Source organism: Marmota flaviventris, chromosome 12 (genome assembly GCF_047511675.1).
Source record: "Marmota flaviventris isolate mMarFla1 chromosome 12, mMarFla1.hap1, whole genome shotgun sequence".
NCBI classification, from domain to species: Eukaryota; Metazoa; Chordata; class Mammalia; order Rodentia; family Sciuridae; genus Marmota; species Marmota flaviventris.
Genome location: NC_092509.1, coordinates 21,936,907 through 21,959,639, shown reverse-complemented (window position 1 = coordinate 21,959,639; position 22,733 = coordinate 21,936,907). Strand labels below are relative to the sequence as shown.

General features: G+C 42.0%; 1 protein-coding gene across 11 annotated transcripts in view; it reads left to right on the top strand.

Annotated features, from left to right (window-relative positions):
• The first annotated feature begins 5,978 nt into the window (after positions 1–5,978).
• The window catches only part of Il15ra (interleukin 15 receptor subunit alpha), a 48,675-nt gene continuing 31,920 nt past the window's right edge, over positions 5,979–22,733 (top strand). For 5 of the 11 annotated variants that reach the window (XM_071619900.1, XM_071619896.1, XM_071619895.1 and 2 more), the window contains exons 1-2: positions 14,762–14,822; positions 17,234–17,540. In XM_071619900.1, the coding sequence (XP_071476001.1) occupies positions 17,312–17,540 (229 nt within the window). In that variant the 5' untranslated portion in view covers positions 14,762–14,822; positions 17,234–17,311. The other 6 variants (XM_071619901.1, XM_071619904.1, XM_071619897.1 and 3 more) reach the window with 6 other exon arrangements.

Sequence of the window (22,733 nt, the reverse complement as noted above, 5' to 3'; positions counted from 1 at the left end):
CTATTATTCCCATTTTACAAGTGAGAAAATCAGAGAGAGAGGTTAACGACTTTCCCAAGGGAACCCACTTAGTCATGTGTACAAATATATGCACATGGTTTTCCCTTGGTGTCTACAGGGGATTGATTCTAGGACTTTAAGACCCCCAACCTGTGAACACTTCATCTAAACAAGGTCTGTTATATAATATGGCACAATATTTGCCTAAAACCAACACACAACCTCCCACATACTTTAAATCATCTCTAGATTACTTATAATACCTAAACTAATATAAATTCTATGAAATAGTCATTATAGTATGTTATTTAGGGAATGAGGTCAAGAAAAAAGCCTGCACATGTTCAGGATAGACACATTTTTTTTAAAAATGTTTTGGATTTGAGGTTGGTTGAATCTATGATAGTAATTTTATGATACAGATTCAAGGGCTGACTATACATGTTCAGTATGTATAAATATGGTAACCTTTCTAACCCATAATTCTCACCCACAACATTCCACGCTTAAAAGCAGATACAGGAATTCTGCATGATGGGGACAAAACATTACAGAAACGGCAGGAGGTAAGAGACAAAGGCTTCCGACCAGTGAGAATTGGGTATAATTCAGTTGCTCTTGAGGACTCAGGAGAGGTTAGAGAATTGCACAATTGCTCTTTACCATATGATGTCTGTTCACTGTTGTCCCCTCAGTGTGCACAACCACAAGGAACAGAGACTTCTGGCCAATAAAACTCATAACTGGAAAGAACTTACTTTCCAAATCAATTAAAAAGTAAAATTCCAAAACAACTCTGAGTTCAAAAACAAGGAAACCCTTAAGTCATTGTAGAACTCATTTTATTCTAATATATTTATAGATTTAAAATCCAGAATACATTTCCTAGCTTAATTTTTCCCACCCACCACAGTGATTAAATTATGGGTAAAAGGCTGCAAATTCACACAACTGGGTGAATTATTAAGAAATGGATTGGTCACTTGGGAATTTGGGCTACCAAAGATGCATCCTGAGAAAAAATGAAGGAGTAATTGTCTTCAAAGGCAGGCAAGCTTTTGAGTTCTAGAATCTGAGGCTGTCTTGTTCTGGGATTGCAGTACATGGATTAATTGCCAGGAATGATACAGGGAGGCTGACCCAAATCGGCCTTTCTAGAAGAATACCCAGGGAAACAAGCAAATCCACCTGGATTATCTGAGGCTGGGGAATATGCAAAAGTGTTTTGAAGCCCCCTGCCTGGGAAGGCTTCAGGTGGATTTGCTGAGGCCAGGAAACAAGGCAGGTTTTCACTGTGACCTCCTTACTAGTAACCAAGACAACACAGGCCATAGCCTCTGCCTGTCTCCCCCTGGGCCCTGGGTCCTGACACAAGCCTGAGAAAGAGAAGAAAAACATTTGCCACAGGGAAGGCAAAAGAATGATTTCAGATTGTTGTTGATCTTGGCAAGTGCAGAAGCTGAGAGCCAGAGCCAGATCTGATGATTTACAACACTAAAGAAATGCAATGATTTATTTATTTATTTTGACTCTTGGGCATTGAGGAGAATTCCATCCTCTACACCCAACATTCTTTTCTACTCTTGAGCAAAATTCTTCTGACTGGACTTGTCTCCTTTCATTCTTCTTACGTCGTTTTCACTGCCTTTGGGTCCCCAGGTTAGCTGCAGCAGCTAGATCCTGATATTCAGGCTGCCACAGAATCTGTATTGCCTTAGTTCCTAAATCAATATCTCCAATGCCAAGGTTGCTCTCATTGGAAATGCATCACTTGTTCACTGAGAACCTCTTGTGCCTGGCTCCCCTAGGGCTCCCTGAATCTTCCTGCTCACCTTCAAGAATCTTAGTATGATCTGAGGACCCATCAGTTCCACACCTGGTATACACCCAAGAGAACTGAAAATGTATATTCACATAGAAACTTGTATATGAACGTTCATAGTAGTCATATGCATCATAGCCCAAAGTGGAAACAACCCAAATATCCATCAACTGGTGAATAAATAAACAGATCATGGAATGTTTCATGGAATTTTATTTTGTCCTAAAAAGGTGTAAAGTCCTGATACATACTACAACATGGATGAATCTTGAAAATATACTGAGTAAAAAAATCCAGGCACAAAAAGACATATTGTGTAACTCTAGCTACATAAAATATTCAGAATAGGAAAATCCATAGAAATATAAAAATGGAGGTTACCGGGGACTGGGGAAGGGAGATTTGGAGTGACTGCTTCTAGATACTGGGTTTGTTTACTGGAATGATAGAAATATTCTGGAATTAGTGGTAATGGTTGCATAGTATCATTAAAATGCTCAAAACCACTGGACTGTTCACTTTAAAATGGTGAAAGGTTAAATAAATTATAATTCAAATTAAAATTCTAAGGTTCTGAAGAAGATGACAGGATGAAGAAGAGAAAGGAGGAGAAGCAGGAGGAGGGGAAAAGAGAAAGGAAGGAGGAAGCCATGGTTTAGATCTTGGGGTCCCCAGAGCCTGGTGTGTTAAGGGCTTGATCACCAGCTGATAGAGCTATCGGGATCTGGTGGAACCTCTAGGAGGTGGGGCCTGGTAGAAGGAAGTTGAAGGATATTGGGATCTTGCTCTCTCCTCCTCTTTCTCTGCTTCCCAACAACCATGAGGTCAGCAGCTTTGCTGACCACACACTCCTGGCCATGATGTTCTGCCTCATCATGGGCCCCAAATAGCAGGCCCAAGTAATCATGTCTGAAACTTTTGAAACCAGGAGCCAAAATACATCTTTTTCTCTTTTAAAGTTGATTATCTCAGGTATTCTGTCTAGAAATGAAAATCTAATAAACACAAAGAAGGAGGAGGACCCATTGGCTTTGAGTTGTTAGCCTTGAGCCCTTCCTCCCCCTTCTTAGTGGTCTAATCTAACCCCAGGCCCTCTGCCTGCTCTCTTCGGTTCTGAGGATCCATCATCCTGGCAATGAGCCGAAGGCTGAGAAACCTCCGACCAGGCCTTGTTTTTCCTGACCCCAGAGCCTTGAACTCAGCTCTACCTATGCTCCGAGTGATGACTGCCGAGCAAACACCCCACCCCTCTGTGGGTCCCCTGATAGAAGAGCCAGAGGAAACTCTTACCCGAGTCACTTCTGAATTGTGGACACTCCTGAAGAAGTCATTTGTTCTGAAGCCAGCTTATTTCCTTTGAGGAATATGAACCTTAGACTTTCTGTTAGTCAATTTTTTGTGCCAGTGACCACAATACCCAACAAGAACAACTGAGAGGAGGAGAAGTTTATTATGGCTCATGGTCTCAGAGGCTCAGTCCATGGTCGGCCAGCTCAATCCCACTGGGCCCTAGGGAGGAGGAACCTCATGGAAGATGGGCTTGGCAGAAGAACACTGTTCACGGCAGCTTGGAAGCAAAGAGAGAGAAAGGGGAAGGGGCCACAGGGAAGACGAACCTTCCAGAGCATCACCCTGTGACCCACCTCCTCCAGGCTCCCGACCTGCCTACAGTTACCACCCATTCAGTCCATTCAAACTAGGATGAACTGATTAAGTTTCAGTTCTCATAATCCGATCATTTCACTTCTGAATATTCCTGCATTGGCACGGGAGCTTTGGGGAGAATATACATAAAGTGTCTCCCAAATAATGACCTTATTTTAACTCAAACATCTCTGTAAAGACCCCATTTCCAATGGGCACACCTCTAATTACAGTGACTCTGGAGGCTGAGGCAGGAGGGTCCCAAGTTCAAAACCAGCCTCAGCAACTTAGCGAGACTCTGTCTCAAAATTTAAAAATAAAAATAAAAAAGGGAGAGGGATTTGGCTCAGTGGTTAAAGGCCTTTGGGTCCAATTCTTAGTACAAAAAAAAAAAAAAAAGTAACCATTGGGGGAAAAGGCATATAGGGTCTACTTGTTCTCTTTGTATTATTTCTTACAACTACATGTGAATCTATGGTTATTCCCAAATATTTTTAATTTTTTTTAAATAGCTACAAGTTATGTCAATGTAACCCAAGAAAGTAGTTGTCATTGAATATGAATGAAATTGAATGTTATTTCCATCTAAGTGCAATTCAAGATGTGTTCGGTCTCTTTTTTTAAGAGATAGGGAAACAATGTGAAAAATTCAAAAGTTCATCTGGATAAAAAAACAAGCAAGAACAGCAAAGAAACTTTGTCATTCCTGTGTTGGAAACTCAAGTCTATAATGCCATTGTGTTATGGGGACTCTGCCCTGGAGAATGGATCAATGGACCGTTATCCCCAAAGTGGGTTCCTGACACAGGGAGAGTTCAGCCATGTCTCTGTCTGTGTCACTGCTCTTGCTCTCCACTGGAATGTTCTTGTTCTTCTGCCTTCTACCATCAAATAATGTAGCAAGAAGGCCCTTACCAAATTGGGGCCCCTAAACTTTGGACTTCCCAGTCTCCAGAACTGTAAGAAATAAATCCCTGTTCTTTATTAATTACCCAGTCTCAGGTTTTCTGTTACAGTGACAGAAAAAGGACTAAGACAGGCACAAGACTTGGAAAATAAGCTGGCAGCATTTGTATAAAAGAAAAAAGTCTGGGCTGTGATTGTGGCTCAGTGGTAGAGTGCTTGACTGGCATGTGTGAGGCAATGGGTTCCATCCTCAGCACCACATAAAAATAAAAATAAAGTAAATGTACTGTGTTCATCTACAACTAAAGAAGAAAATTTAGAGAGAGAGAGAGAGAGAGAGAAAATCTTTAAATTATTTCCTGCCAATCAAGAATTCCACAGTAGAAAATCTATTTTAGACAAACTTAAATTCACTAGGTGAATTTTGTAGAAAGATATTCATTATAGTGTTATTTTAATATTGAAATAAGAGGGGGAGTATTAAATTATGATAATTTGCTGCCACTAAAATGTTTACAAGAAGTTTGTAATAGGGAAATCCTTATTTTTATAAAGGCTCAAAGACTATATAAAGGGTCATTTTATAGATAATGTGATTAATATGCATTCAATAAAACCTGGATATGTTTGACAGTATCAAGGATTATTAATTTTTTATTTTCCCTCATCATCTGTACATACTTAAAAATTCAGGGAGAAATGAAAGAATATCTAAGCTTGCTCCAGTTGGAGGTGGGAGCTATTTCTGCTTAGATGAGAGAGTGCCGAGCCAGGTGTTGAGTACCCTGGTTACATTATGCCACTCTTTCTTTTTTTTTTTTTTTGGTGCTGGGGACTGAGCCCAGGGACTTGTGCAAGCACTCTACCAACTGAGCCATATCCCAGCCCCACTCTTTCTGTTTTTGATGTTAGAAAACTATCCACAATAAAAGAGCTTTATAAGTCTGAAGCACACAAAACGCTGGCATTGGACCATGGGTGATTTCCAATCCTCTGAATTCCTTTGTTGTACGTGTTGCTGGGGATTGAACCCATGGCCTTCTGCATGAGAGGCACGCACTCTACCAACTGAGCTATATCCCCAGCTCTGTGCATGTTTTACACTTATGTTAATCATAAACTTTTTAGTGAAAAGGGAGCAAGTATAGGCAAAGCCTTCTCCTTCCATGCCTGGGGAGTGGGAAATAACCTCAATCCACACATCACTCGAGTCTTTTCAAAGAGAATTTGTATGTATTCTTTCACAAAAGCCTCATAATCACACTGGCAGATTTTATTTAGGAAGCCACAGGTGGAAGCGAAGGAATGTCTGGTCATACTAGTTCCACGCCTAGACTTGGGCATTTCTGACCGCGCTTCGGAATTTTCCCAGCACAGAGCAGATTGCTGGGATTTCAAGGGGTCGGGGGAGGCACCTGCAAAAGAGATTGGTAGACTGGGAGAACCAGTCTAAGGAAATAAAACGAAGCACAAAGATGTGTTCTTCTCTGGGTTCTTCTCTTCCAGTTCTTCCCGCCCCCACCCCTTCAAACATTTGACATTATCTTGGGGAAGAGGAGCAGGAACAAGGCAAAGTGGCGGAGTCAGTCGTGGCCACTGCTGGAGGGAGCAGGTAGTCAGTACCGCGTTCCCACTACCCCTGCCCGCGGGAGCCACACGGCCACAACACCTCCGCAGTCTCCCACCCACGCGGAGCGCAGATTGACAAACGCAGTGCCACCTGAGTCCAACTTGGGAGTAGGAGCAGCAGGAGCTGCCAGAGGACAGGAGCGAGGGGAGCCGAAGAAGTCAGGAGTGAACGCCGAGCCGCAGAGTGTACGAGAAGGAGTTTGCCCTCGGTTGGCTGTGCACTGCCTCGGCATGGGACACTAGCCCTAAAAGACTTTGGGAGTCCCCAGGAGCGAGAAGGGGAAGATGCTGGGCTTGGGCAGGTGAGGTCCCTAATCCTTTCTGCGCACTGCCCGGGGCTGTCCCGCTACAGGAGCGATGGCGCCGGGGTCACGGCGGCCGCCGGGGCTTCTTCCAAAGTTGGGGTGGGGATGCTGAGTCACTGATCTGTCACTACTTTGCACCTCTCCTCAGCCCTCCGGGGGCTAAAGCAAAAGCGAAAGCGAATGCATCTGGCGGGCGGTGGATCCCGGAGCTGCGCTCGCCACTTTCCCGGGTCCGGGGCATTGCACTCGCGGCTGTCCCGGGGCGTCCTGGCGGAGCACCGCGGGCCGCGCGGCCATGGTCCGGCGGTGGTTCCTGAGCTCTGGAGTCCACGCCCTCCGTGGACGACTGCTGCTGCTGCTGCTGCTCCGGCTGCCGGTGACGCCGGGTAGGGAGCGGCTTGCGCTCGGGCGGGGCTGCGAGCGGGGCCGGGGAGCCCAGCGGGATGGCGCCTAGCGCGCCACCTCCCCGGGCCGGGCCAGAAGTCGGGCCCCGGAGGAACGCGGTGTGTGCTGACACCAGGCGGGAGGGACACGTGGAGAAGCCGCGGAGAAGGCAGGGAAGAGCGCCGCTTCTGCCCTGCTTGAGCGAGCCGAGCGGCCAGCTGCGCACGCAGGGAGGAGAAGCCGGGTTTGGCAATGCGAGCGGAGTGTCAGTGTTGCAGGGCAAGTTCCAGAAGTGTGTAAGTGCGCCTCGGTGCGGGGCTGGTACTGCACACGGTCCCCCGAGAGGCCCGGGGACACGACCCCTCTAGACGTTCAGGCAAAAATAAATTACATGGATGGGCAACTGGAAGAGCGGGGTAAGGACTCTGTCCCTGGGGAGGAAAAACGTGTCGGGCAAGTTGCACACCTGGGGACCTGGAACCAACTCCCAGTTCTTAAGTGGGCGGGAAATCGGGAACCGGGATGGTACCGGCAGCTCCTAGTAAAGGGGAAAGAAACGAAGCTGGTGATCATTTGGTGTGTGGATCTCGTAGATCTGAGAATGGATTGAGTGACTCGTGGGTTTTGTTCCGGGACCTATAGAAAGGAAGAGGAAAGATAGATGAATCTATTGTGTTCTTGTAGGTTTTTCTTCATCGTCTTATAGTGAAGGAGCTTTGTTAGTATCTGATAAAAAGCCATAAATTCTCTCTCTCTTGAAAAAATGCATAAATGTACACACTTAGAAAAAATGTGCATGGGATTTGGGGGTCAAGAACCTACCGAATGTCATCCAAGGATATCCATGAAAGTTAGGAACCCCAAGATCTCCATGCGCTTTCAACCAAGACCTCCAATAATTTACATGCAGTCCAGTGGGGCCAGTCTGTCTGCTGGGATTTGGCCAGTACCAGCCCTTTCACAGTTGCTGCTGCCTGGCTTGATCTGAACCCCATAGTTCCACTAAGTTTTATGAAGTTTCATTTTTCTAAGACAGTGATTCTGGATTTTCCCCTACATATGAGAAGCTGAGTTATGTTGGAGACTTGGTCATTTCCTCCCCACTGTGTAAACAGTGTCCTGAGATGATTTCTGAGGAGATGCTAGAAATAACCAGCAATAAGCTGCTCTATTACATAATGTGAAAGTGAAATGCAGCTTTGGTCAGTGCCCAGCTGAACTGCAGGTGTCTGTCCATCTGAAAGTAATAGGAGAGCACTGAAGCTTGTGGACTACACACAGGCTTGCCCTCTGACCTTGCAAAGGTGTTGCTGCCTTTGGGTGGATCCTGATGTTTGTTTGTTCACTCCTTTTAAAAAAATAGCCTTATTAAAGTGTAGTTGATAGATAATAAAGTGCATATATTTAAACTGTGCAATTCAATAAGGTTAGAGGTAAATGCTACACTCATGAGACCACATAATCCATTGCTACTGCCTGTCCTCTTACCCTGCATTTTTACCACCCACCCCACCCTGCCTCCTGCAATTACTGTCAATAATTTTGTTACACTTTCTAGAATTTCATATAAATATATGGAATTATACAATAGATACTCTTTCTTGTTTGACTTCTTTCACTCAGTATTTTTTCTGAGAATTCACAATATTGTTATGGTTGTGTATATAGTCATTTGGTGCTCAGGGACAAGGACCATAGTCTTATTTAAATCACTACTCTTGATGCCTACAATAAAATACTTGTCACATGGTAGCATACCATAAAATTTTGTTGCTCATTTGAGTAAGATGCCTAAATGAAATTAGGCTTAAAGGAAAGTTCACAGATATTAAACTAACAGAAAGATAGTAAAAGTCAAAATAAGATTTTTATATTCCTGCTTATCTTTTTTAAAATTAATTTATTTTTTAATTTACTCTGATTTGTTATACATGATGGCAGAATGCAATTCATTTCATATTATACATATAGAGCACAACTTTTCAAGACACTGATTGTACACAGAATATTTTCACACCATTCGTTTCTTACACATGTACTTAGGGTAATGATGTCTAACTCATTCCACCATCTTTCCTACCACCTTGTCCCCTCCCGTCCCATCCCTCCCCTTTGCCCTATCTAGAGTTCCTCCTTTCCTCCCATGCTCACGGCCCCACCTTATCGCCATTATGCCTGTGTGCATCTGCGTCCTCATATCAGGGAAAACATTCAGCTTTTGGTTTTTTAGGATTGGCTTGCTTCACTTAGCATTATATTCTCCGACTTCATCCATTTATCTGCAAATGCCATGATTTTATTCTCTCTTAATGCTGAATGTTCCTTTGTGTATATATACCGAAGTTTCCCTATCCATTCATTTACTGAAGGGCATCTAGGTTGGTCCCATAATTCAGCTATTGTAAATTGTGCTGCTGTAAACGTTGATATGGCTGTGTCCCTGTAGTATGCTGTTTTTAAGTCCTTTCGGTATAAACCGAGGAGTGGGATAGCTGGGTCAAATGGTGGTTCCATTCCCAGTTTTCCAAGGAATCTCCATACCCCCATATTGGCTGTACCAATTTGCAGTCCCACCAGCAATGTATGAGTGTACCTTTCCTCCCACATCCTCGCCAACACTTATTGTTGTTTGTATTCTTAATAGCTGCCATTCTGACTGGAGTGAAATGAAATCTTAGAGTAGTTTTGATTTGCATTTCTCTAATTTCTAGAGATGTTGAACATTTTTTCATATATTTGTTGATTGATTGTATATCCTCTTCCAAGAAGTGTCTGTTCAGTTTCCTGGCCCATTTATTCATTGGGTTATTTATTTATTTATTGGTGTTAAGGTTTTTGAGTGCTTTATATATCCTAGAGATTAGTGCTCTATCTGATGTGCTTGTGGTAAAGATTTGCTCCCATTCTGTAGGCTCTCTATTCACCTCACTGATTGTTTCTTTTGCTGAGAAGAAGCTTTTTAGTTTGAATCCATCCATTTATTGATTCTTGGGTTTTTTAATTAATGATTTATTTATATATGACAACAGAATGCATTGCAATTCTTATTACACATATAGAGCACAATTTTTCATATCTGTGGTTGTATACAAAGTATATTTACACCAGTTTATGTCTTCATAATTATTGCGCTATAGGAGTTTTATTAAGAAAGTTGGGGCCTAAACCAACATGATGGAGATTTGGGCTTACTTTTTCTTCCACTAGGTGCAAGGTCTCTACTTTAATTCCTAGGTCTTTGATCCACTTTGAGTTGAGTTTTGTGCATGGTGTGAGAGAGAGAGGTTTAATCTCATTTTGTTACATGTGGATTTCCAGTTTTCCCAGCACCATTTGTTGAAGAAGCTACCTTTTCTCCAATGTATGTTTTTGGCACCTTTGTCTGATATAAGATAACTGAAGTTATGTGGGTTAGACTCTGTGTCCTCTATTCTGTACCATTGGTCTACAGGTCTATTTTGGTGCCAAGACCATGCTGTTTTAGTTACTATTGCTCTGTAGTATAGTTTTAGGTCTGGGATAGTAATTCCACCAGCTTCATTCTTCTTGCTAAGGATTGCTTTGGCTATTCTGGGTCTCTTATTTTTCCAGATGAATTTCATGATTGCTTTCTCTATTTCTATAAGGAATGCCACTGGGATTTTGATTGTGATTGCATTGAATCTGTATAGTGTTTTTGGTAGTATGGTCATTTTGACAATATTAATTCTGCCTATCCAAGAACAAGGTAAATCTTTCTATATTCTAAGGTCTTCTTTAATTTATTTCTTTAGCATGTTGTAGTTTTCATTGTAGAGGTCTTTCACCTCTTTTGTAAAATTTATTTTTATTTTTTGAGGCTATTGTAAATGGGGTGATTTTCCTAGCTTCACTTTCAGCGGATTTTTCACTGATGTACAGAAATTGATTTATGGGTGTTTGATTTATGGGTGTTGATTTTATATCCAGCTACTTTGCTGAATTCATTTATTAATTCTAGGAGATTTCTGGTGGAATGTTTTGGTCTTCTAGGTATAGAATCATATCGTCTGCAAATAGTGATGATTTGAGTTCTTCTTTTCCTATCCATATCCCTTCCCTGCTTATCTTATAATGTTCTATTGTAGAGTATTGGAGTAAATGACATGAGAGAAATTCTATAGAATTATTGGAATTATTGGCCTACTTTCAAAAAAAAAAAAAAGAATTCACCATATTGTTACGTGTCCAGTAATTCATTCCCTTCTATTGCTGAATTGCATTTCATTCCATGGCTGTCCTGTCACATGTTAATGAATGTTTGCCTTGTTTCCATTCTTTTGGCTTCTACGTATAAAGCTGTTAAGAATGTTCATGCTACATGTTTTCCTGTGGCCCTATGTGCCTTCATTTCTCTTGGGTAGAGAATGGATAGGAGAAGAGTAGCTGGATTGGATGGTGGGCATGATGTTTGACTTGTAAGAATGTGCGGAACCAGTGTCCAAAGTGGTGGTACTATTTCACACTCCCACCAGTAGTGTGAGAGTTACAGTTCTTCCATGTCCAGGTCAGCACTGGATATGATGAGTCTTTTTTTTTTTTTAAATAAACTTTTTTAAAAAAAAAAACATTTATTGGGGCTGGGGATGTGGCTCAAGCGGTAACGCACTCGCCTGGCATGCACAGGGTGCTGGGTTCAATCCTCAGCACCACATAAAAATAAAATAAAGATGTTGTGTCCACTGAAAAACTGAAAAATAAATATTAAAAAATTCTCAAAAAAAAAAAACATTTATTTTTTAGAAGTAGTTGGAAATAATACCTTTATTTTATTTATTTATTTTTATGTGGTGCTGAGGATTGAACCCAGGGCCTCCGCACATGCTAGGTGAGTGCTCTACCACTGAGCCCAACCTCAGCCCCTGATGAGTCTTTTATTTATGTCCAATCTAATAGGTAATGCAATGGTCTCTTGTTCTAGTTTTAATTTGCATTTTCTTAATATGTAGAAACGTTGAGCATCTTTTTCATGTGCTTCTGTACCTTGTACACGCCTTCTTTGGTGAAGTGTCTGTTTAAATCCTTTGCTCTTTTATAAATTGAGTTGCACTTTTATTGAGTTTTAAGAGTTTTTTATGGGGGCTGGGGCTGTAGCTCAGTGGCAGAGCACTTGCCTAGCATGCATGAAACACTCCTACAATCCCGCACTGGGTTTGATCCTCAGCACCACATAAAAAAATAAACAAATAAAATAAAGGCACTTAGTCCATCTACAACTACAATTTTTTTTTAAAAAAAGAGTTTTTTATGTATTCTGGACACAAGGCCTTTATCAGATATATGATTTGCAAATATTCTCTCGGTCTCTGGCTTGTCTTTGCCTTCTCTTAGCAGTGCATTATGAAGAACAGAAGTTTTTAATTTTGATGAATTCCAGTTTATTGATTTGTTCTTTTATATTTTATGCTTATGTTACCATATAATGAAATCTTTGCCTAGCTCAAGATTATGAAGATTTTCTTTGATGTGTTCACCTAGAAGTGAATAAATTGTGTTTATGGCTTTGATCCATTTTGATTTAACTTTATGTATAATGTGAGGTATGGATTGAAGGTGGTTTATGTTTGTTGCATATGAATATCTAATTATTCCAGCACCATTTGTTGAAAAGCTTATCTTCACTGACTTTTTTCTTACATCTTTTGAATATCAGTTATCCACACATGTGTGAGTTGGTGGCAGTGCACAAAACATCAGCATGCAAAAGTCAATCGTATTACTGTATATTCCTGAGGAACAGTTGGAAATTGAAACTTCAGAAATATGTCATTTGCAATAACTTCGAAAAGTGTAAAGTTCTCAGCAATAAATCTGACAAGAGAGGTGAAAGACCTGTATACAGAAAAGTACAGACAATTGCTTAGAGAACTTGAAGAAATAAATCAATAGAAAAATACGACATGTTCATGGATTGGGCCAATCAATACCCTTAAGATGCCGAATCAAAGTCCTAAAGGGCTTTCTTGTAGAAATTGACAAACTGATTCTAAAATTCACAGGTAAATGCAAAAAGAAGTAGCTTTGCCTAAACAGCTTGGCAAAGAACCGCATTGGAGGAACAAGGCTCTCTGATTGAGAGAATTGATGTAAAGTTACAGTACTCAAGACAGTGTACTATTGGTATAAATATGGACAAAGAAATCATAGGACAGGACGGAGGATGCCTGATGGTTTTAAATGAGCTTACAAGGGAAGAAAACTCAAATTATTAAATTTGCTACTTGGTGGAATGATTCTGGTTAGAAATTATAGAGAACAGCACATTTCCTATCACCGAATAAATCATAGTGTCTGATCTGTTCGCACTCCCATCCATAGGAGGCTCAGGAAGTTGTCATTAAAAGGTCTCATTAAAAGGTCTAACTTGGAGGGAAATCCACCATCCTGGGCAGAAGGTCATTTACTTCCTAAACGCAGTCCTCATCTGAAAGACCTCAGGTGATTTAGCCAAGAGCTACTGGAGTAGTAATAATTGATTGATGTCCCTGATTCCCAGTTTTTTTTTTTTATTCCAATGTATAGGGTGTTAGAATGCTTGAGGGTGCTCACTCAACTTGTTATGTTCCTTAAACTCCTTTTTCTGGCAGGGGAGGGTTACCAGGGATTGAACTCAGGGCACTTGACCACCGAGCTACATCCCCAGCTCTTTTTGTAGTTTTTTTTTTTTTTTTTTTAAGTTGTAGATGGACACAATACCTTTATTTTATTTACTTCTTTTTATATGGTACTGAGGATCGAACCCAGTGCCTCACGTGTGCTAGGCAAGCACTCTACCACTGAGCCACAACCCAAAGCCCCCTATTGTGTAACTTATTTAGAGACAGGAATTTACTGAGTTGCTTAGCACCTTGCTTTTTTAAAAATATTATTTTAATTGTAGGTGGACACAATACCTTTATTTTATTTGTTTATATGTGGAGCTGAGGATTGAACCCCATGCCCGACACATGCTAGGCTAGCGCTCCATTGCTAAGCCCACAACCCCAGCCCAGCACCTCGCGCTTGCTGAGGCTGGCTTTGAACTTAGGATCCTCCTGTCTCAGCCTCCTGAGCTGCTGGGATTACAAGCATGTGCCACAGTGTCTGGAGCCTTAAGCTTTTTATAAGCCATTTTTTCATAGCTCGGGGGTCGGGGGGGGGGGGGGGGGGCTTTGCCTGAAGCATCTATTATTTATTCCAAACCAATTTTATCTAGTTATTACTGCTTTTTTGCCACCATTGATAGCAAAAGGGTGGTAAAAACTTTGTCATAACTTGAATTGGTTTTGTAATAACAAAAAAAGTAAATAAATAAAACTACAAAATAAATAATAATAAAAATCTACAATTTAGGACTTTTTGCTCCACCTTTAATTAGTACTCCCTGATTTATTAGTACTCCCTGATCTCTGGCAGTGTTTTCATAACTTTACATGTTTTGCAGATTGCTTAATATAAAATCACTACATCTAATATCTGTGAATACTATACAACTATTTTATAAAGTTTTACAAATTATTTAAACAATTCTTTATCGGGGTAGGCTTCAGTTACCTCCCGAATCTTGCATATTTAGCTTATTTTAATGTGTTTGATGTTCTAAACAGCACAGAGAAGGAATAACTGGATGAAAATAAACTCTATGGGGGTGGTGGCGGGGAAGCAAAGGGAAACCCCTTGGGTCTACGAAATAAAACTCTGGGAATTCTCTTATTCAATCAAATCATTTTGCAAATTAACTTCCTTTGGGCTGAGTCACTTTTGCCCAGTCGGTTTGGTAAAATAGTAGGAAACTAAATGAACAATCGTATGGGATTCCTCAATGTGTATTCTAGAGGTGTGTCCGCGTTACTCATTACATACGGTTGATGTGATTGGAAAGCGCTCTCCTTGGAAGACTCCATGCCCTTCTGGGCAGTAGGGAGCCCCTGAGGGATCTGTGCCGGGGAGACAGTACTGGAATCTATGGAGGAAAGGCTACTTCTGCCAAGAGGATGGATGATGACTTGCAGTCAGGGGATCTGGAGGCTGGAAGCTAAGCTGAGGTTTTGTAATAGTTCCAGTGAGTGTCGGTGAAATCCTGAACCAAGGCAGCGTCAACACTGAGAGGAGCAGGGGTTCTCTTCAGGCCTACGGTACAGATTGCATTTTATTCTTTTCCTTTGGTTTTCTTTTGACTGGTAACTATTCAACCTTCCAAGTCTCTAAAAGTTATTATTTAAGGGACTGAATGATAATGAAATTCACTGACACAGTAAGATGAGTTGGGAAGACCAGCTTATTGAGCCTGAGAGAGAAAGAGTTTGGGGCCATGAGCTGAGTACAGACTGTACTCCAGGAAGTGTGTCGAATTGGCTGGCATTTCAGCTAGAAAACAAGGAAGGAAAATGGATTACTGGGAGCCCAGAGGCCCAGACTCTTATGATATATCAGTTTCATACTGAGCTTCATGAGAGCAAGAACCACATCTTTCGCTTCTTTGTATCTACCAAATCTAGCACCTTGCAGGCATTTGAATGGTAGAGTAAGTAAAAGGACATGTTGGAATGGATTCTGACTCTGCTTAAAGAATGGGAGGGTCAGGCTAACCTGACAATTTTTGAACTCTGGATATGAGAGTAGGCCAGGGCTCCTTGCCCACGTTAGGCTCTGTAAACTGACTTGATAAAAACACCTGATTCTGGGAAGCAGAAAGAGGTGTGGCCTTACACACTGTTTTGGTGACTTTCTTAACAAATGATCATGGGGCTAGTATATGTTTTTTTGGCTACTTCAGAAAAAGTCCTAAAATCTTAATCTGGTTCCAAATGCCTTTTCCTGAGGGTGCATGTAGAGATAACCCCTCTATGATATAGGATAAAAGATGGGACACAGCAGGAACATTGGGGAAACCACTGATACTCCAGTCCCCACCCTAAGCTCCAGATAAGACTAGAGCAATTTGAGGTCAGGGTGCTCCAACAGTAACCATAGCAACTGCAAGACCCAGAAGCATCTCAACAGCTGACTAGCTTGGCCCTATCCTCCACACTATCGGACCAGATGAAGATGGGTCCCCATGGCAATGGAGAGCAGTGGTAACCACCCTTGGGCAGCAAATGCCTAAACTGGAAATAAATCAAGGACTACCACTGTTGCTGGAAAGAAGCCCTAGGTGTTAAATTGAAAGAGCCACCTGAAGTGTAAGGACACTCCCGCCCACCCTGATCATTAAAGGGATTTGCACATCTCGCCTCTGTGCAAGGAACCTTGATATGGGATCCTCAAACTTCAGAAGCAAGAGGGAATTCAAGGAATTCTGACAAAGATGTGTTAGTGAGGTTTAGGAAATTTTTTTGAATAGAGGCTTGTAAATCACCCATTATATCCTTGGCCCAGATTCCATTAGGGTACTTATCTTTGTATTGATTTTGTGAAAGTCCTTTACATACTAAGAATCTTAACTTTTTGATGTTTGTCGTAAACATTTTTTTAATTTAATTGTCTTTTAGTTCTTTTGTTTCATTTAAATGTTTACATGATCATTTTCTTTAAAGGTTTTTGACTTGGTTACTGTGGCAAGGAAGCCTTCCTTATTAATTGAGAAATACTCTCTGGTGTGTTCTTCTCACTCTAGGCTCATTAGAGGCTGGAACCATTTCTTCTGTATCCTTCCCCAGGCTCTGCATGGGGATTCCTGTAGGGTAGACAGGAATTCCCAGTATTTTGGTGAAAAAGTTGGAGATTACCAATGTAGAGTGACAGAGGGGTACGCTGAGAGATGATGATTACTTACATTTGAGTCACGGTTCACAAAGTGCATTTCATGCTCAGAAGCCCTAGGACTTCTCAGCGACCTTGTGAATTATCATGCTCAGTTCACATATAAGGAAACCGGAGTCGAGTGTGATTAAGAGATTTACCCAGTCACTCAGCCTCTAATTCCACATCCAGTACTCTTTCTACTAAACTTTCTTATTGTCTTCTAGACTCTTATTACTCTTTTATTCAGCAAATAGAAGTCATTGGTTGATTTGTAGATGGACTGGATAACTGGTCGGACCCCACATTCACCGAGTTTTTATGGAACAAGAACAAGTGTGTTGGATCTGTCTGCCCCAGACCCACCCCTGAGTCCTCATTAATTAATCTGCTCCTTGAGTGAGAGTGGTACGGCAGGGGGCCACCCTGGAGACCTGTTCGGACAGTCATCTCTGTTGATAAGAAGGGATCAGAGTGTCTACTCCTCTGTGTATAGAAGCACAGCCTGAAAAACTATAAATCACTGGGTTGGGTCCCTGCATTGACGTCATAGGCTGTAGTCTCCCAGCTCACCTCCCCATCAAGCTTCTTCTCTCCTGGGTCCTTGGGTATCCGCTCATTCTTCTATCAGGAATGCTCCTTTCCTGCTCTTCCCTTATTCACTTGGCCATTTTCCTGCCCATTGCTGTACTTTTTCAGGGGCTTGTGCCAGCCCTTGCAACTAAGTAACAATGTCTATGACTCCCAGCAGAGCTGGGCTGTGTCTACCTGGTTTATCCACTATTCCCTCTACTCTTCATCCCAGGAAGAAAAAGCACTGCAAAATTTGTGAAGGAACAACCAGAACTGAAAGCAACATCATCCTTCAGAAAAAGGGTGCGCCATGTGGAGTGAGGGACCTCTGTGGCCAGTGAAAGGAGTAACAAAGTGTGAGGTGTTTGGTGTGAGGAAGGGGTTCGTAGGCTCCCTTGACCTTGGAGGTTGCAGAATCACCTGTGGTAGGGGCCATCAGTCCTCTGGAGGTGAGGAGCTGACTGTGACCTCACAGATCCTTTCAGGCCCAAGACAACAATGTGAAAGACCAGATTTGAAGCAAGCAAGGGAAAGGCCAGGTAAGGAGTATCAGTTAGTCACAGTCCTGTGAACTAAAACCTAGTCTTTGTGTAGCTTTTCCTCCTGGAGACTTAAATGTCTCTCTTAGTCTCTGGAGAGAGACTGTCAAGCCACAGATGATATAATAGCACCCAGAAAGGTCCGAAGGTCCAAGGTCAGTTCAGGCTTTCCCAGAAACGATTTATCACAGAGCAGGCCTCATGTTTTTATGGGACTCTCCGTTCTGGTTTGCTGCCAAACATTTCCAGGGTTGATTTGAATTGATTTTTATGGTCATTCCTCCCCACCCAACCCCACTCCCCTACCCCTAAGTATTTTTTTCCAGCTGTGTAACATACAACAAAGCACCACAGATACAGATTTAAGTAGTTTTGAGATGGAGAAGGGGAGTTAGATCCAGTTCGAAGTAGTAGAACAGAAATTCAGAAGAGCACAGCAAGAGGAATGTGTAAACGCAGTCCTCATCAATGGCCAGAAAAAGCTTATGAGCAAACCATTCTTCATAACTTCAATAGATTGTGTGTGTGTGTGTGGTGCTGGGGATTGAACCCAGGGCCTTGTGCATGCCAGGCAAGCACTCCACGAACTGAGCTACATCCCAAGCCTGGGAAATGAGTGCTAAAAAGCCACTTGCTGAGATGCATCTGTGAGTACCATCCAGCACTGGTTCCCAGAATATGGTTCCTGGATCAGCAATATCACCATCACTGGGAACTTGCAAATGCAGATTCTTGGGCCCTACCTCAGACCTCCTGACTCAGGAGCTTTGTGGTGGGCCCAGAACTCTGTGTTTTCACCAGGCCTCCAGGTGGGTCTGATGCAAGATAACACTGAGAACTGGTGTCAGAGGACTGAGGTGAAGAGAGGCAATAAGAAGCAGGGCAAAGACTCCGTGAGGCATTGATGAACTTGTTCAGGAAACCAAAGCTGCCCCTGAAATATCAAATGTCAAATGAGTGGAATCAAAACTCCTAGATCCTGGTCATGGAAGAAGGAGCTCTAAAATGTACAAAAAGGTGGTGAGAAAAAGAAGACAAACCAACACTCTGAAAACTACTAAAGGAAATCAAGAAAAATTTCTCATCAATCTTGGCCTGAGTTGTCAAGGACTCCTAGAATTTTCTTAAAAGAAGGATCTTCAAAGGTCCCAGTCTTAGCCCATTTTATATTGATATAACAGAATACCTGAGACTGGATGATTTATAAAGAGTAGAGAGGTTGATTTGGATTGCAGTTCAGGAGGAAGTCCAAGAGCAGGGCGTCTTTGCATCTGGTGGGGGGCCTCCCCCTACATTGTAACATGGCAGAGGGCATCACTTGGTGAGACAGGGCAAGGACGCTAGCTTAAATCTCCCTTTTGTTATAAAGCCACTAAAACCATCATGCCCCCCCCCACTCTGATGACGTTGACCATCCTAATTACCACCTACAGGCCCCACCTTCAAATACCATCGGCAGGTGACTCTGGGGGTTGAGTTTCTCATACTGGAGTTCTCAGGGCCACACTGAAACCAGGGCAAGCCTCAGACAACACCTTTCAAGTGGTTTTTATTTGGTTACTCAATTTGCTTCTTTTTAAACTTTTAAATTCTGATTTAAAGTCGAATTTACAGTGAAGTTGCAAGACCTCCTGAATACCTTTTGCCCAGCTTCACCAACTCTTTTCATTGTACTGTTTAATTTATCATTTCCCCTCTCTATCCCTAAATATATTTATGCATGTGCTTTTCCTTCTAAGCCATTTTAAGCTGTTGACATCATGTCTTTCTTTGCCAAACTTCTTCATGTATTTTTCCCAACAATGGCATCCTCTTCCAAAAAGTCACACGCATCACAGCACTGTTCTGAAAGCAGGAAGTAACCTTGACACTGTATCATTATCTAATACTCAGTCCGTGTTCAAATTCTGTCAGTTGTCCCAACATTGTCCATTTTAGTGACTTTTTTTTTCCAAATCTTGACCTAATCCAGGGTCACGTGTTGCATTTGGTTGTCTTTCCAGTGTCCTTCAAGCTGGAACGCTTCCTCTGCCTTCTCTCTTGAGCTGGACTACAGGTCAGCTAATTGCTGAAAGCCCCTCAGGCAGGTACCTCTGATGTTTCCTCTTAGATTCAAGTTAGGGGTTTTTTAAGGGAATACCGCAGGAATGATGCATGTGTCCTTTTCAGTGAATTACTTGATACCCATTTGTCCCATTTTGTTAACTTTGATTTCCTGCTTAAGATGAGTTTTCCAGCTGATGTCATTTCCCCCATCGTCACTGGTCACTGGTTTGTGGGAAGATGCTTTGAGGTTGTGTGGATCTACCAGAATTTTGATCCAAGAATCAGAGAGCAACAGAACCCACACATGCAGTGGTTAGAGCTGATCACGTAGCCTGTGCAAACTGTCCTCTGTGTGCCTGGCCTGGAGTTTGAAGTCCGTGGGAAGCCAGTCTGGATGGGAAGAGGGATGTGACGTGGAGGAAGCAAGAGTCACCTGGAACTGGTGGGGCTGAGTTGTTACCCTGTGGGTCCTTGACCTTGACCTTCAAGACTCCAGCTGGGCCCCCCATCATAGAACTAAATAGGCACCCGGCCAAAGAGAGAGAAGTGGCAGCAAAGACCCCGCCCACTAGAGGAGCTGTCCTACCCACAGAGCATGGGGACACCCAGTGGCCAGTGGATCTCAGAGCTACAACAGAAGGGAGGAGCCTGCTTCACTCCTTTTCTCTTCTTTTGACCAAGTTGATTGGACTGTACAGAGAGGGATGGGGGAGAATGTGTGTCTGGCTGAGCTAAATGCACACAAAAAAAACCCACTTTGTATAAGTTTCCTTTTCATTTAAAAATCCTTATTCCGTATAAAACTTTAGCATCCATTGTCTCTTTTCTTATTCCATCATTATTTTTTTTCAAAGATTTTTTTAAAGATGGACACAAGATCTTTATTTATTTTACTTATTTATTTTTTATGTGGTGCTGAAGATCGAACCCAGAACCTCACAAGTGTGAGGCAAGCGCTCTTCTGCTGAGCTATAACCCCAGCTCATCATTCTTTTTGTGTTTATTAGTTAACATCTGTAAGGAGGGCTTTTTCTTCTCCCTCACTTATTTATATATTCGTTTATTTATATTAGCATAGACATAAGCAGTGTCATTTAATTTTGTTCCATTAGTTATAATCTGTTTTTGTCTTGATTGTTTGACGCTCAAATCGTCCTGGATTTGGCCAGCAAGAGTCTGTTCAGCAAGGCTATTGCAGCCTTTTGACATCTTCCCCTCATTCTTTGAGCACTTCCTCACTTTCTGGGACAACAAGATGTTCCAGGCTCATCTTGTGCTTTCTCCATCCTATCCTAGATTCTGCCTTTTCCCTGAGGAGCCCTGACTCCTTCCATTGCAGACGAAGATCTGGCAGCAGGTACTTAGTGCTAATATGCCATTGTTACTAGGCACCATCAGAGAATGGAACAGGAGCACACACATGTACACTCACACAAACACATGTGTATACACATCACATACATAGGCGAGCACCCAAATACGCACACACACACATACATACATACAAATAAACATGTATGTGCACACACTGTAATGACACAGGCAGGACTCCTTCAACCCAAATTATGTTCCAGCACCATAGGGTACATGTTAGTTGGCCCTTCCCTCTTTACAGTTGAAACTTCTTCTTTCAACAGTGGGAAATCTAGACTTAGTTTATTTTATTCATTGATGACAACTAGTTCTTTAGATTATCAAGAAGAAAAAGAATGATAACAATGACTTTAGATCCTTTGTAAAAAATATTTTAGTTATACATGGACACTATATCTTTATTTTGTTTATTTATCTTTTATGTGGTGCTAAGGATCGAACCTAGTGCCTCACATGCATGAGGTAAGCACTCTGCCACTGAGCCACAACCCCAGCCTGTGACCTTAGGTCTTTACCCCCAGCCTGAACAGCCCAGTCACACTTAGGAGGAAAATCTCTATTTCTCTAGGATCAGACTGAGTTTCCTTTTCATATAAAAACAGTGGTATCAATTATGTTCATAGCCCAGATATGGTGAATCATTTCCTATTAGCTATGTAAAATTTGTTGTGCTATAACTGAGTACCCATACAGAAATAGCAATGTTAGCAGGAGGGGTGCTGAGTTCAGAGGACGACTACTCACAGTGAATTGAAAGTAAAGAACAAGTTAAACGTCATCTAAGGAGATTGCGTGTTTATTGAAATCATGAGAACCTTCAGTCTACTTAGATTCGTGGTACATTGTTCCACTCTCGTAGCAACTAGCACTGAAAGATGACCAAAGGAATCACACAGTGACACTGAATCTCATGGGACTCATGGGCAGTGACTGTATTACATTGACATTTTAAATCCCCTTGAGTAATCAGCCACAAATGTTTCATTTCAAGTGTGCTACAAATGCTAGGGTTGAAAAACACCAGAAGGGTATATTTCAAGACTTAGAAGATGTGAAAAGATTTCCTGACAGAAATCCCAAATCTGAGCACAACCCAGAAAACAGTGAAGACTGAAAAAAAAAGTGGCCCGAGAGAGCAGGAGATTCCAAACAGTAATTTGAAATTAAAATCTGTTGCAAAATTGAACATGAAGCCTATGCAGGAAGGTGTTTTTGAAGGGATTCCAAACAAGGTACTACCTGGACAGTTGGTGGGAGAGAGAGAGAAAGAAAGAAGGTCAACAACAAATATGGCACCCCCAAAATGGAAGAGGCCCACATTACAGCCCCTCCTTTTCTTTTTAGATCCTTAGGTATTAACATGCAAAACTCATTTTTTTGTAGAACACAGCTAGTGCACAACTGCTGGGATTTTAAACTGGAGTTTAGAGTCTGAGTTTAACTCCAACTATCATGAAAGCAGACCATTCAAGGCAGTCCACTTCTCTCCTAGTTTCTTCTGACAATGTGGCAGTAATCAAATAAGCTGGCTATACAGGTAGGAATAAAATAAATTGAACTCACTTGCATTCGGTGGTCAGATTCAAGCCTGTTATTAAGGAAGAGAAAGCATCCATTCATTTTTTTTGAGAGAGAGAGAGAGAGAGTTTTAATATTTATTTTTTAGTTTTTTCGGCAGACACAACATCTTTGTTTGTATGTGGTGCTGAGGATCGAACCCGGGCCGCACGCATGTCAGGCGAGCGCGCACAGCTTGAGCCACATCCCCAGCCC